The following is a 14,881-nucleotide window of genomic DNA, read 5'->3' on the forward strand; positions in this document are numbered from 1 at the left end:
TGTCTGACTCTTGATTTCAGCCCATGCTTCAGGTCACGATCTCCATGGTTCATAACTTCGAGCCCTGCACTGGGCTATGTGCTGACAGTAACGGAGCCTGCTTCAGATTCTGGGTCTCCCTCTCTCTCTCTGCCCCTTCCCTGCTCTCTCTCTCTCTCTCTCAAAATAAATAAACATTAAAAAATTAAAAAAAAATAAAATTATAAAAAAAACAATTATTAAAGTTTGGGAGAAGTGATAATCATTAAGAACTTTCTTTAGACAACCAGATGAACTGTGAAATGGGTAACAGTCTCACCTTCTGCCTCAAAATTAGCCTGACAATAAGCCAGGAAGCATTTTTGTCTGAGGCACAGAGAAGAGCTATGCCCCTGTTATTCTAAAGATGCAAAGCACCTGTTAATAGCACATTTATCATTTTAGAATTAACTTGGGGACACTGGCCAAACACTTTTAACAAGTGAGAAGTAAAAGTAAAATTTCGGAAAAACCAGGACACTAGCAGCACAGCAAATTGCACACAGCGCAGAAATAGTTGAGGATTGCAGGAAAACTACATAATAGACTTGACTGAATTTAAAAGGGAAATATTTTCGATAAAAATGTAACACCCAAGGTGCGCTGGGCTGGCTCAGTCACTGGGGCGTGTGACTCACGATCTCAGGGCTGTGAGTTCGAGCTCCGTGCAGGGTGTACAGATCGCTTAAAAATAAAATCTTAAAAAGACATAGCACTCGGAACACATCACAGAATTCAAATACGGAAACTGGGGTATCAAAATGTAATACAAAGGTCAAGTTGTACCACATGCAGCAGCGATCAGTAGAGCTTGTGGATTCTGAGTAAATTTTTGGCTGATTTCAATCCTTAACACAGTTGTAGACTCAAGAAGACAGATTTCTGTTTTTTGCACACACTACTACCATGATTTGTGCTTAACTAGCTTCTATGGTAACCTTTTAGCCAAATCTAATACGATCGCAATGGGGCAAGTAAATCCGTAACTAAAACTCTGCCTCACAAAGCCATTTTTATCTCTATGTACCAGCCAGGATGTTTTAAACACACAAAATTGAGACGTTTGAGAATTTTTACTCTCTCAACTCTGGTAGGCCTGATTATATGATTGTAAGAATAGCTAACCTTCTTAACCAAAATGCAGAAATTGAGACAAGATTCCCAGAAAACCCAGGAATTTTTTTCTGACTCTGAGTATCTAAGAACTGCCTATAATCGCTGGGGAGAAAATAAAATCCTGTTCGAGAAGAGCACAGGGGGAACGACCCTGCACTGGTTAGAAGCACGGCAGGCTCTCGCTCGGGGCGGGCCTAATTGGCAGTCACCCAGCTGTGCCTGGTGTGGAGCTGCTCCTGGAATATCTGCTGGGGACAGCTGGGTTGTGTCGAGGTCATGGTGAGCTAGGAGGTTAGGAAGGCAGCCTGCATGTGACAGGCGCCCTAGTCCGTACCCTGGGCATCAGAGGCTGAGCAGGGGGCTGAGATCTGGTTTTAATCTTAGCGTCAGAATTTATTGCAGGAGGTGCCCAGCAGAAATCTCCCTGGGATCTGCTTCCGTGAAAAACAAGCAAACAAAAACAGAAGCCCTCGCGAAGGCATGGAGACCCAGACTCCAGGTTTGTTCCTCTCTCAGACTCCTAGGTTGGAGCTTTCCTAAAAGCTAACAGCAACGTCTGGTTTAAATCTGTACCCACCTGCGTTCTTTCTTTTGGAAGTGAATCTGGATTTAACAAAATTTTAATTGAGGAATGACTTTTATGTTATCCCCTGCCATCCTAAGAGAAAAGTGTACAGAGGGAAACAGTTTCACTGATTTTTCAATAATATCCTGTTAAAGTTTATACTGAATACTCCATTCTCTTGACTTTAAAAAAAAGAAAAGTGGGGAAATTCACTTAAAAAAAATAACTAAAGAACTTTTAATATAGAGTAAGCACACTGTCACATGATTTATGTACTGATAATTTCCAGAACATTTAAGAGGTCTTTAATAAAATTAAAAGAATAGACTCTCTTTCTTAACATATTCACTTAGTATCTTCCCATCTAACTTCTTAGCTAATAAAGTAACAGAAGTGAAGAAAATGAATTATGGCATACATTTACGTGTGTGTGCATATTCATGCATGTGTTTATATACTCATATATACATATATATACATGTATACATATATAGACACACACACTATATATATATACACACACATATATATTAAGGTAATGTCAGCACCCCAAAAATAATTTCTAGCCTGCAAAACATTAAATTTTGTCAGAAAATAAAAAGTATTCACTCTTCTATTCTTTACCATTTCTCCCCAAACTCAGCCATTCCTTTTGAATTCTTGTTTCTTTTATCTCAGACTTTTAATGAAATGAATCCAAGAACTCGAACGCCAATCTTACAAAGTGGCCTTTACAATTCAAAAGGATTGGGCATGTTCTCCTTTTACATTTTCCCCAAATGCTCCTGGATACATGTGACATGCATATTACTTTTCCAGATACCTGTAAGTTGATTTTAATAAATTTCTCCCTGTAAAGTCATCATTTGCTTCTTTCTTTCCTTTTTGTAAAGCACATTAAGTGTATTTCATGGATGAAATAAGGCCTCAGTCTTATTCTTTGTGAACCCATAACACCCAAAGAGCTTACACCCTCACATCCATTTATGTAAAAGACCTTAACAGAAAACCCACTTACTCAAAAAAGCACACCTTTAAGGGACTGAATAATTTATTTTAAAAGAAAACCTCAGTCATGATAAAAGAAACTGTATTGTTCCAGGAACTGTTAATGCTCTCAGAAAACACAGAGAACAGTCTTAACCTTACAGCATCTAACATACAAGGAAAAAGGGAAAAAAAGTTACCTTTTTGTGCAAGGCATGAAATTCGCTGTACCTTTTTTCAACAAAATGTTTTCTTCCATTCATTAGTACTTCTATCTTAAACACCTAAAGAAAAGAAATTTAAAAAAAGATTAATTCCACCAGTTCAAACCCCTCAGTTGTCTGATGTGGTAAGTTTGTGACCATGATATATTTCATCCCTTTAATTACAGTAGCTGAGCCCCCAAAACCCAGAAGGCTCAGGAGACCCTGGTCCAACAGCACTGATTAATGAGCATTCCAGCCAAATGCTTTAGTTAGTACCAAGTGAGGTCTCCCTGTAACGTGTCTAAAAACAACAGAAACTTAAATGCATTCGGATGCTCCTTAAACTTTTTAAATCAGAGCACATTCCTCCCTTAAAATTATTTCACCAATGAGTATGATGGTATTGAAACAAATTGTGTGACGACAGCGAGAGTCTGGCAGACACAGCAGGCTGGAGCATTCCATTACGGGTGGGTATTTCGACGCCCGGCCATGCTGTGTCACCTAGAAGACAATCAGGCAAACAGCAGTGCATTTTAGGTTAATTTCTTCCTAACCTGCATATTCATCTCTAGCCTCAGCTGGGCTTATTCCGCTGTTTGCAAAACAGGGAAAACGTAGTAAAGGCTCATTTTCCCTGCATGATGCCAGTGACAGCTTGCGTTCCTACCTCCAGAAGGTTGAAAGGCCAGAAGAAAAGGCTCTCTGGGTGCGCTAATTAGTAGGCACTAACATGACATTTTCTTGATTCTTAGGTCATTGGGGTCAAGACTGGGAACAAGGGATGAGAGATATTGTGAAATCCTCATGAAAACACAATGTTAAGGTGGGGTGGGGGAAGGATGCTTGGCAAGAATGGAAGAGAAGGTGATCTGTTATTTTCAAGAGTTTGTCTTGAACTCCTGTTCTGCTGAGCGAGATGTGGTCAACACCAAGATGAAGGAACACTGCTCAATTACTTAGTAAGCCTATTTCCTCTTTCAGTCACCCTTCTGGAAAAAGCTAAACTTGAGGTCACAAGACACGAAAGAGTGTTAAAACATGCTTACTTTAACCCTAAAGAAAACTACTTAACAGTAGCACATGAAATATGAGGTCACAATGCCGTGATTATGAAATCAGATCCCCTCTGGCTCTGTATTTCTACCTTATATGTATTACTTATTTGAAAAGACAAAATTAAATCACCAAACACAAAATATTTGTATATTTGTACTTCTTCGAATCAGAAACAAAGTCGTCTGTTCTTTGACTCCGTTTAAGAAACGTGCTTTTATCAAGCAAATGGTAAATATTTATGAATTTAATCAATATTTTATAGTAACATTTGGTTTTTCAGGAAACCTCCCCAAATATACTTTTCTTTGGTCAATTAGTGAAAACAGAAACTATTTTCTTCTCAAAACATATCCATATGCTTCAAAGTCTCATATATATGTATATTATTTTTTTAGAAAAAAAATTGGTCACTAATTCAATAAAGAAAATTCTTTTCCTTCAAAGATGCTGCCGGGAATCCGATGAGGAATACACCCTGAGAAACACAAACAAAAGAAGCACAGCTCCCATGTCCGGGCTTGGTTAATAGGATGCAGAATCCCTTTCTAGTGTCAGGTCCCAGAGTTAAAGCAGGACAGTGTGGAGGCAATGAAAGTAGTTTCCATCTGCTGAACTGCATGAGACAATTGAAGTTATATTCTGAGTCCAGTTACATGAGGCTTCATCGCAAAACCTACCATGGTAGATAAAGAACTGAGGGGTTGGTGGAGGGAGGTGGGTGGGGGATGGGCACTAAGGAGGGCACTTGTGATGAGCACTGGGTGTTGTATGGAAGTGATGAATCACTGTATTTTACTCCTGAAACCAATATTGCACTGTAGGTTAACTAATCAGCATGGAAACAAAAATTTGAACACCCAAACCAAAAAAGACCACTTTAATTGGCATGTTTGCTGCTGGATACACAGAAGGAGAGTGTTGAAGACTCAGAAAGGCTCAACCTACTGGGTCAGCCCTCAGGGTCACCCCTCTTGAAGGCCAGGGATAAGACACATCACACAGTGGCTGCCTCATGGAATGTCATCCCTTCTATCGACCAGACGGCTCCATTACTAAGTTCCACAGTTACTTTTCAGTCAGTCAGTCCAGGGGGGCGCGACGGTGTGGGTGGGTGGCGGGGCGGGTGGACACACACACACACACACACACAGACACCGTGTGTGGTACATTTTCACGCCACTATTTGTACCGTGTTGCCATTAAAAAAAATGTACAATATACCTAATATTGTTAGGGGTTTTTCTTTTAAATTCTGGGAAAATATTTTGGAAAGGAAGTTGGTTAATCAGAATTTCCAGAACGATGTGAAGAAATGGCATCAATGTCATAAATCTTATTTTTCTGCGGGCGCCTGGGTAGCTAAGTCAATTGAGCATCCGACTTGGGCTCAGGTCATGGTGTTGTAGTTTGTGAGTTCGAGTCCTGGGTCGGGCACTGTGCTGACAGCTGGGAGCCTGGAGCCTGTGTGGGATTCTGTGTCTCCCTCTCTCTCTGCCCCTCCCCCACTTGCAGGTGTGTGTGTGTGTGTGTGTGCATGCGCTATCTCTGAAAAATTAACATTAAAAAAATTTTATTTAATCTTATTTTCTTGAAATCCATGGCAGCACCCTCCACCCCACTCCTTTTTTTTTTAAGAGTTTCTGATACATGTTGTCCCTGCTGCCTGGAAAATCTTTTTCCCTGCTTTGTTTTCCTGGCAAACTCCTCAAGGCTGTTACCTGCCTCTAAGGTTGGGACAGCACAGGCAGAGGCTGGGAAAGCAAAAGCACAGGATTTGTTTGATTCACTCATGTGTTTAGCAGATATTTACTGAGGGGCTTGAGGGACTACAATGTACCCAGGGGTTGCTCTAGGCTCTGAGGATTCAGCAGTGAACAAAAGGGACAGGAGCTCAGGCTTCATGGCACACACAGTCTATCTGGTGAGGAAGGCTGACTATAAACACATGAATGAATATGGTGAGGTCAGGAAATAAGCACGTGAAGAACAAGGCATCAGGGTAATGAGACACAACTGAACAGGGTGCTGTTTCAGACAGCATGCTCTGAGAAAGGTGAGAGCTACAACATCTGGAGAGAAATACCAGGAAAAAGGTAAATGTGGCTGCCTCTGGAATTTCAGACTAGGAGTAGGTGGACAAGGACTTTTTTTTTTAATTTCTGCTTAAAAATTAAAAAAAAAAATTGTTTTTAATGTTTATTTTTGAGAGAGCCGAAGCGAGTGAGGGGTGGAGAGAGAGAGAGACCCAGAATCCAAAGCAAGCTCCAGGCTCTCAGCTGTCAGCACAGAGCCCGACACAGGGCTCGAAGTCACAAACCATGAGATCATGACCTGAGCCAAAGTCAGACGCTTAACTGACTGAGCCACCCGGGCGCCTCTCCCGCAATTTTTTAAAGTTAAAGTCTAGGGCGGGGTGATTTCCACTTCTGTTCAAGAAGGCGTAACAGGGAGTAGATTGACCCTCCCACGTGGAACAACTCAAAACTGGGCAAAATATGTGGAAAAGATGGCTCTCAAGACATTAGACACGAGGAAATGAAGAAAAGTGAGACACAAAAGAAACAAAAAGGAGACCTATGGTTACCCCAAACAGAGCCCTGAGGTCCCCTGAGTTAGGGTGCAGTTGGTGGGTGTGAGGGGAAGCAAGTTCTGAGGACAGGATGCTGGACAAGAGTGAGGTGCACAGAGAGGACTCCGGTGACCTGCCAGTGGTCTCTCCCTCCAACATTCAGCTGAATCCCCCCCAACACAAGGGACTGGACACGTTTACCAAAGGACGGGAAGACACAGTGCTCAGAGCTGACAGACAACTGGGCATACAGCCTGTTCCCAAACGTCAGGGTAGAAAACCTCATAATTCATGAGGCACTAGTTAGAGTTCTCAAAAAGGTCTTGCCTCAGCAGTGGGACAAAATTAACTGTAGACTAAAGGCTCTTTTAGTGCAGCATAAATAAACAAACAAATAAAACAAACAAACACAAATCCCAAAAAACAACATTAAAGGCAATGCCTAGAGAGTACGAACTGTTTCCAAGTAACTTAACCACATGCCAAGACAAAGCTCAAGAATATTTTTAGGAATATAAAAATACTAGTACCCAACAAGATAGAATTTACAGTGCCTGGCATCCAATCAAAAAGAAGCAGGAAGATACAATCATAATAAGAAAAACCAATCAAGAGAAATTGATGTAGAAATGACAAAGGTGATAAAATTAGTAGACAAACGGATTAAAATCATTATTAGAAGGTAATTTCTTACACTTAAGTATCCAAAGGAAAGGTTGACCATATCCATGGAAGATAATAAAAACACACACAGCAAGTCTGGGTCCCACTGATGAAATCAACAATGTCTGTGATTATCACAAAAATACAATGGATGGGATTTACAGCAGATTAGATATAGCAAAAGAAAAGGTAAGTGATCTTAAAGATCCACCAACAGCAACTATGCCAAATGAAAAAGAGAAGGGGAAAAAAACTAAAAAACAAACAAAGCTTCAGGAAACCATGGAACATCCTGAAACAGCAGAATGTATGTATACTAGGAGTCCCCACAGGAGAGGAGAGAGAGGAGACAGGGCTGATGGAAAAGACAAATGAATTTAAAGAAATCATGACCCAAAATTTTCCAAATTGGATGGAAACTATAGCCCCAAAGACCCAACAAGATCAATGGATCCAACTACAAGAAACATGTGAAAAATAAAAAATCTAAGGCAAATCATAACCAAATTCTTTAAACCCAGTAAGAAACAGAAAATCTGAAAAGCAGCCAGAGGAAAAAAAAAGAGACATTAAGTAGAAAAGAAAGGTCAGTCTGATACCAAATTTCTCAAGTATTTCTATAAATAACCAAATAAGAGTGATTCAATGCACATATACTCATGTTTTTAAACATCATAGAAATATGTGCTACGTGAAGACACCTGGCAGGGACAGGAATGGTGGTGTCCTGAGGTCTTTACCCTCAACTGTTTGGAGGCTGTGCCCCTGTCAATGGAATCAGACCAATGATCTATATAAAAAGCATACAACTCTGCAGAGTACAAGGTGCTTTTTTTATATTACCTCCTCCTACCAGGCTCTGTGCTCACACTACCCCCTCGATCTCTTTATACTGTGGTTCCAAATGTTAGCGTGTATGGTTTTTTCTAAAAAAAAAAACAAAAAAACAAAAAAAAAATGTACTGATGGGGGAAAACTTTCAAAAAGTTCAGACTGTAAACTTAAAAGTACAAGTTTCTTACAGAAGAGACTTTATAAGTCCTTGCCAATTCAAGAGGGATCGCAAATATCCTTTCAGAAGTTGTCCGCATACATATAAGCTCTGTAGGTACCCATGTATATAGAAGTTGTTTTATTCTCTTACACACTGGAGCCCCATCACACAGTTGTACTACTTCCACTATTCTTATTTTTTACCTTATTTATTTAATACATGTTGAACATCTTATCAGCACATTTTGAAATACCTAATTCTCTAATGGCTACATAGTACTCCTACGTACAACTGTTACCATACTTTAATTAGGACCCTGAGGTAGATACTAAGTTACCTAAAAGTATAAGGTACTAAGTTACAGTACAAGTTACTGTACTATTCTGTCCCATATTTATTGTGTTTATATATGTCTATGTTTATATATGTGTGTCTCTATGCATGTTTATGCAGTTGACCCTTGAACAGTGCAGGGGCTAGGGGAACCAGCCCTCTCCCCCCCACGCAGAGAAAAACCTTATATAACTTCTGATTCCCCCAAAACTTAACTATGAATGGCCTACTGTTGACTGGAAGCCTTCCTGATAACACAGTTGATTAACATATATTTTGTATGTTATGTGTACATTATACACTGTATTCTTATAATAAAGTAAGCTAGAGAAAAGAATATGTTGTTAAGAAAATCATAAAGAAGAACAAATATGTTTAAAGTACTATACTATATTTATTAAAAAAAAATCCAGATATAAGTGGACCCACAGTTCAGACCCATGTTGCTCAAGGGCCAGCAGTATATGTTTAGGTATATTTGTACATATATGTATACATATATAAAATAATGTATATATTATATATGTACCTATACATGTACATATATATTATACATATTATATATAACACAATACATAATATACAATGAATGCATTATATGTGTATCTATACTATAAAATATATGTGTTATATAACATTATATAATCCACATTATATGTATATGCGTATATTATATATGTACACATATATGTACATATGGAATATACGTATACATTTTATAACATATGTACATATATTTTATATGTATTAATATATTCCTTATTTCGGTAAACAGACTTACACACAGAGACGAACACAAGATAAATTACCAAAAATTTTGCCAAATTTACCCCCACTTATATTTACTAAGTTACAAACCTGCTAAAAAGATATGGAATATATGGAATACATATAATACATATATATATTATATGTACATATATAGAGAATATGGAATACGTAGATACAACTTTAAAGACACTATTTCCATTCCTAAGTATGGTATGATTACATGTTAGAGGCAATTTTCTTCCTTTGTGATAGTATCTCTGAAATTAAACTAAAGTCAAGGATAAAATATTTCAAAATTTGGGTGTACACCCGATTTTCCAGGAACTTATTTTAAGAAATAAAATAAACTTAAGCTAAAGAAAGACTTAACCTATATTCCAGGTTGAACAGTCTCTTGCCTTCAGAAATTTGTACTCTACAAAGTTATTCACTTCCAATGAAAGCAAAAATAAAGCTTTTCCTTTAACATGCTAAAAGTATCTAATAAATAACTTAAAACCTTCCAAATACAGATGGGGACTGTATACACAAATAAAGCTTACAGTCCAGTGTTCCACATTGTCTGGGTTACAAAACTGTTATGCTGATGGGCTCCTGGGTGGCTCAGTCAGTTAAGCGTCAAACTTGGGCTCAGGTCATGATCTTACAGTTTGTGAGTTCAAGCCCCACGTCGGGTTCTGTGCTGACAGCTCAGAGCATGGAGCGTGCTTCGGATTCTGTGTCTCCTCCTCTCTCTGCCCTCCCCCACTTGTGCTCTGTCTCTCAAAAATATATAAATGTAAAAAATAATAATAAAAATTGTTATGCTGAGAACATGAGATACACACAAATGACAAGTACCTGCTTAAAATATGACTTTTCTTTTATATGTTTTAATACTTGCTCAGTTAGAAAAACATGGCCCAAATATTAACTCAGGGTTGAAGTCAACTCTGGGTTTGAAATATTTTAATGTTTCATTATTTATTTTTAGAGAGAGATTGTATGTGTGAACAGGGCAGGAACAGAGAGGGAGAGAGAGAATCCCAAACAAGCTCCACACTGTCAGGGCAGAGCCCGATGAGGGGCTTGATCTCATGAACCACGAGATTATGACTTGAACCAAAATCAATAGTCTGACACTTAACCAACTGTACCACCCAGATGCTCTGAAATATTCTCTTTCTTGACTTGAATGAGCAAGAAAGAAAAAATAAATTTAAGCTTTCTTTTTTTAATGTTTATTTTTGAGAGAGACAGAGACAGAGTATGAGTTGGGGAGGAGCAGAAAGGGAGGGAGCCACAGAATCCAAAGCAGGCTCCAGGCTCTGAGCTGTCAGCACAGAGCCCAACACAGGGCTTGAACTCATGCACAGCAAAGTCATGACCTAAGATGAAGTCGGACACAACTGGCACCCCAAGAAAGATAAAATTTAAAAGGTTGTTATTAACTTTAAAAAATTACATCTCTAAAAAAGCCATTAATTGTGTGCCTGTTGGGGGCCTGGCTTATAACAGGTATGAATTCACGCGACAGTTTTTTATGAGTGGAAGATGGTACTAAACCCTCTAATTATAAATGACTATGACATTCAATGACTAAGTATACAATTCAATAATGCTTGTATAAAAATTTAATTTGTTCTTATTCTGAACCTTCAATCATATTTCCTCTAAGATGCCACAGTAATGAAGTGACAGACATTATTAATTTAATTGTACTATATGTGGCTGCAGAAAACTGCTAATAACTGTTCTCATGCCTTTGAAAATATGTACATTTCATACATTTTAAAGTATTTTGAGAAAAAGATGCAGTTTCAGATAAACTACTGCTTAAGGAATAAGAAGAATTCTCTAAATAATTGCCACTATCAAACAGTGCTGTAAGAGTTGGGCATAAGTAAATGTGTGTGTGTGTTTTTAAATACAATGCTTCTTGGGGCCCCTGGGTGGCTCGGTAGGTTGAGCAACCAACTTCGGCTCAGGTCATGATCTCGCGGTCTGTGCATTCAAGCCCCTCATCTGGCTCTGTGCTGACAGCTCAGAGCCTGGAGCCTGCTTCAGATTCTGTCTCCCCCTCTCTCTCTGCCCCTCTCCCACTCATGATCTGTCTCTGTCTCAGAAATAAATAAGCAGACATTAAAAAAATGTTTTTAAACATGATGCTTCTTTGCAAAGAAAACTCATGATACCAAAAAGACCCCCCCCAAAAATAAGAAAAATCTCCAAAGAAAGAAGAAAAAAAAAACACAAGCAAAATTACAGCAAAAGCAAATATCAAATCAAAGGAAGTCTAAGTTTCCTAAGTTGGGAAGATCAAAAGAAATGACCATATCCCAGGGAAAAATAAGACAGTTACCTACTCTGGATTATTATTATTTTTTAACGTTTTATTTTAATTTTTTTTTGAGAGAGAGACAGAGAGAGAGCAAGACAGAGCATGAGCTGGGAAAGGTCAGAGAGAGAGGGAGACACAGAATCCAAAGCAGGCTCCAGGCTGTGAGCTGTCAGCACAGAGCCCACACAGAGCTTGAACCCAGAGACCCAAGATCTTGACCTGAGCCAAAGTCAGACACATTATTATTCACATGAAAAGGCACAAAAAGGCCATCTTAGCTGTGAGCAAACTCAGAAAACAAACGGCCCACCCATACTTTTTGAAAAAATTAATGAAGATGTAGAATTGTCAGGGCGCCTGGGTGGCTCAGTCGGTTAAGCGTCTGACTTTGGCTCAGGTCATGATCTCATGGTTTGTGGGTTCGGGCCCCGCGTCGTGCTCTGTGCTGACAGCTCGGAGCCTGGAGCCTGCTTTGGATTCTGTGTCTCCCTCTCTCTCTGCCCCTCCCCTACTCGTGCTCTGTCTCTCTCTCTCTCTCTCTCAAAAATAAAAAAATATTTAAAAAAAAGCTGTAGAATTGTCAAGGGATAGATGAATCAAAACTAAGAACTCAAAAATATATGAAAGTAATATATTTTTACATATTTAATATATATAATTATTTTTATGCATTTATAGTTAATATAGTTTTAAATATATGTAACATATTTAAAATTTTTAAAATATAATTTATATTTGATATATAAAATAGATAATATATAATAAAATAACAAATACACATCAAAGTATATATCAAAAAATATGTCAAAAGTAATATACAAGGCCAGCCATTGTTTTTGTCATCATCAGAGCCTATGATCCATGGACACAGTAAATGAATGTAGAGAAAGGCAACATTATAAAGTGGCCACTATCCAGAGGAGGCTGAGGACTTCTCCAGCAGGAAGCATCATGGCGGCTTCATGGCCACATGGAGACTGCTTTCTCACAAGTTACTTTGTTGCTTGTTTCTAGAAAGAAAGCATTTGGGGTTGAAGTACTTGGTACACAGAGAAACAAAAGAGCCTCCAGAAATCCACAGAAAACCCAGTGCAAATGTTTAGCGGCATATACCTTCAAAGTTTGATGGCGAATGATCTTTACCACAGAATTCCACATCCAGGCAAATTCTCCACCAAGAAGAAAGTAAAGTGCTCTTTTCAGACACACAGGAGCACTTTATGGATTATGTAGATTCTGATGGGATTTTCTTTGATGTTATTGCTTAAAAATGGAATTTTTTTCAGGCCACCTGGGTGGCTTAGTCAGTTAAGTGTCCGACTCTTGGTTTGAGTTCAGGTCATGATCTCATGGCTCATGAGTTCAAGCCCTACATCGGGCAATGCACTGACAGTGTGGGGCCTGCTTAGAATTCTCTCTCTCTGCCCCTCTTGCTCTCTCTCTCTCTCAAAATAAATGAATAAACCTGGGGTACCTGGGTGGCTCAGTCGGTTGAGCATCCGACTCTGGTTCAGGTCCTGATTTCGTGGTCTGTGAGTTCAAGCCCCGTGTCGGGCTTTATGCTGACAGTTCAGAGCCTGGAGCCTGCTTCGGATTCAGTGTCTCCCTCTCTCTCTACCCGTCCCCCACTTGCACTCTGTGTGTGTGTGTGTGTGTGTGTGCCTCTCTCTCTCAAAAGTAACATTAAAAATTTTTTTACTAAAAATAAATAAACTTAAAAAAATGGAGTTTTTTTCAAGAAAAGCCAAAAAACTTGTGGCCCTAACCTAGAATAAAATGGTGGAGGGGCACCTGGGTGGCTGAGTCAATTAAGTGTCCAACTTCGGCTCAGGTCATGATCTCACAGTTCATGAGTTCAAGTCCTACACTGGGCTTTCTGCGGTCAGCACAGAGCCCACTTCAGATCCTCTGTCCTCTTCTCTCTCTGCCCCTCCCCCACTTTCTCTCTCTCTCTCTCTCTCTCTTTCTCTTTCTCAAAAATAAATAAACATTGAAAACATTTTTTTAATTGTGGAAAAATCCTAAAATGGCAGCTCTGTATCCCCCAAAATATTTAAATTAGAATAAGAAGCCAGAGGGCTCCAAGAAACATGCCTTCAAGAAGAAAACAGGTATGATGAATATCAATCATAGTTAAGAAGGTTTCAGGATGGTGTAAAGTATTTGCCTTTCTCTGCCAAGAAAAAAAAAAAAGGCTGCCTAAAAATTCCAAGAAAACCAACCAGATAAAATGGTATACAATGTAAAGTTCCAAACATAAAGCAAAATAAATATAAAGCAAAATAAATGTAATACGCATGAGATAAAGACAAGAGTGGCTATTTGAAATAATGTTTAGAACACTCTCCAGTGAGCAGTACAGATTTCATAATTTATAAGACAACATTTCATCCTCCACAGTTCCAAACACTTGATTACAAAGTGAAAATATAAACAAATATATGTACACACACATATATAATTATAATATCAGGAACATCAACTCTTGTGCTCAGTTTTTAAAATCAATCTATACAACACAATTCTTTTTACAGAACGGACTATAAATACTTTTTTCAGTATAAAAAGTAATGGCATAACCAGCAGAAAATAAGAGGTGAATGGGGAAGGAAACCAAATAGGGTCGAAATTATTTTCATCTTATATCATTGGTAATCAAAGGCTATTGCTAAAAATTGGTGGATGAAGAAAATGGTTCAAGTTACGTTTATTATGTTTAATAAATATAAGTCATGATACTGATTTTTTTAATAATGAGATTAAAATCATACACATAGTAGAAACTGAGTGTGGAGGGGAGGTATGACAGGGGTGGGTGAACTCAGTTCCTATTTCAAAGTGGAGGGACACTAGAGATTTTCTAAGATTCAGACATCAAGAAATAGAATATATTATTCTAGAGAATATATTATATTATATATAGTATATTATATATATAATATGTATATTATATATAAAATATACTATATATAATATATATTATACTATATATAGTATATAATATAGTATATTAATATACTATATTATACTATATATACTATATAATATAGTATATTAATATACTATATTATACTATATATACTATATATACACTATATATACTATATATACTATATATACACTATATATACTATATATACACTATATATACTATATATATACTATATATTATACTATATATATACTATATATTATACTATATATATACTATATAATATAGTATATTAATATACTATATATAATATATATTATACATATTTATATATATTATATAATTATA

General features: G+C 37.8%; 1 protein-coding gene across 1 annotated transcript in view; it reads right to left on the reverse strand.

Moving 5' to 3' along the window:
- Window positions 1-14,881, reverse strand: part of SNX24 (sorting nexin 24) — a 157,562-nt gene that overhangs the window by 66,929 nt on the left and 75,752 nt on the right. The window contains exon 2 of the mRNA XM_019469550.2: window positions 2,887-2,970. Within this exon, the coding sequence (XP_019325095.1) occupies window positions 2,887-2,970 (84 nt within the window). The remainder of the gene's footprint in view (window positions 1-2,886; window positions 2,971-14,881) is intronic.

This window comes from Panthera pardus, unplaced genomic scaffold, assembly GCF_024362965.1.
Source record: "Panthera pardus isolate Hobbes unplaced genomic scaffold, ASM2436296v1 HiC_scaffold_2, whole genome shotgun sequence".
Lineage (NCBI taxonomy): Eukaryota > Metazoa > Chordata > Mammalia > Carnivora > Felidae > Panthera > Panthera pardus.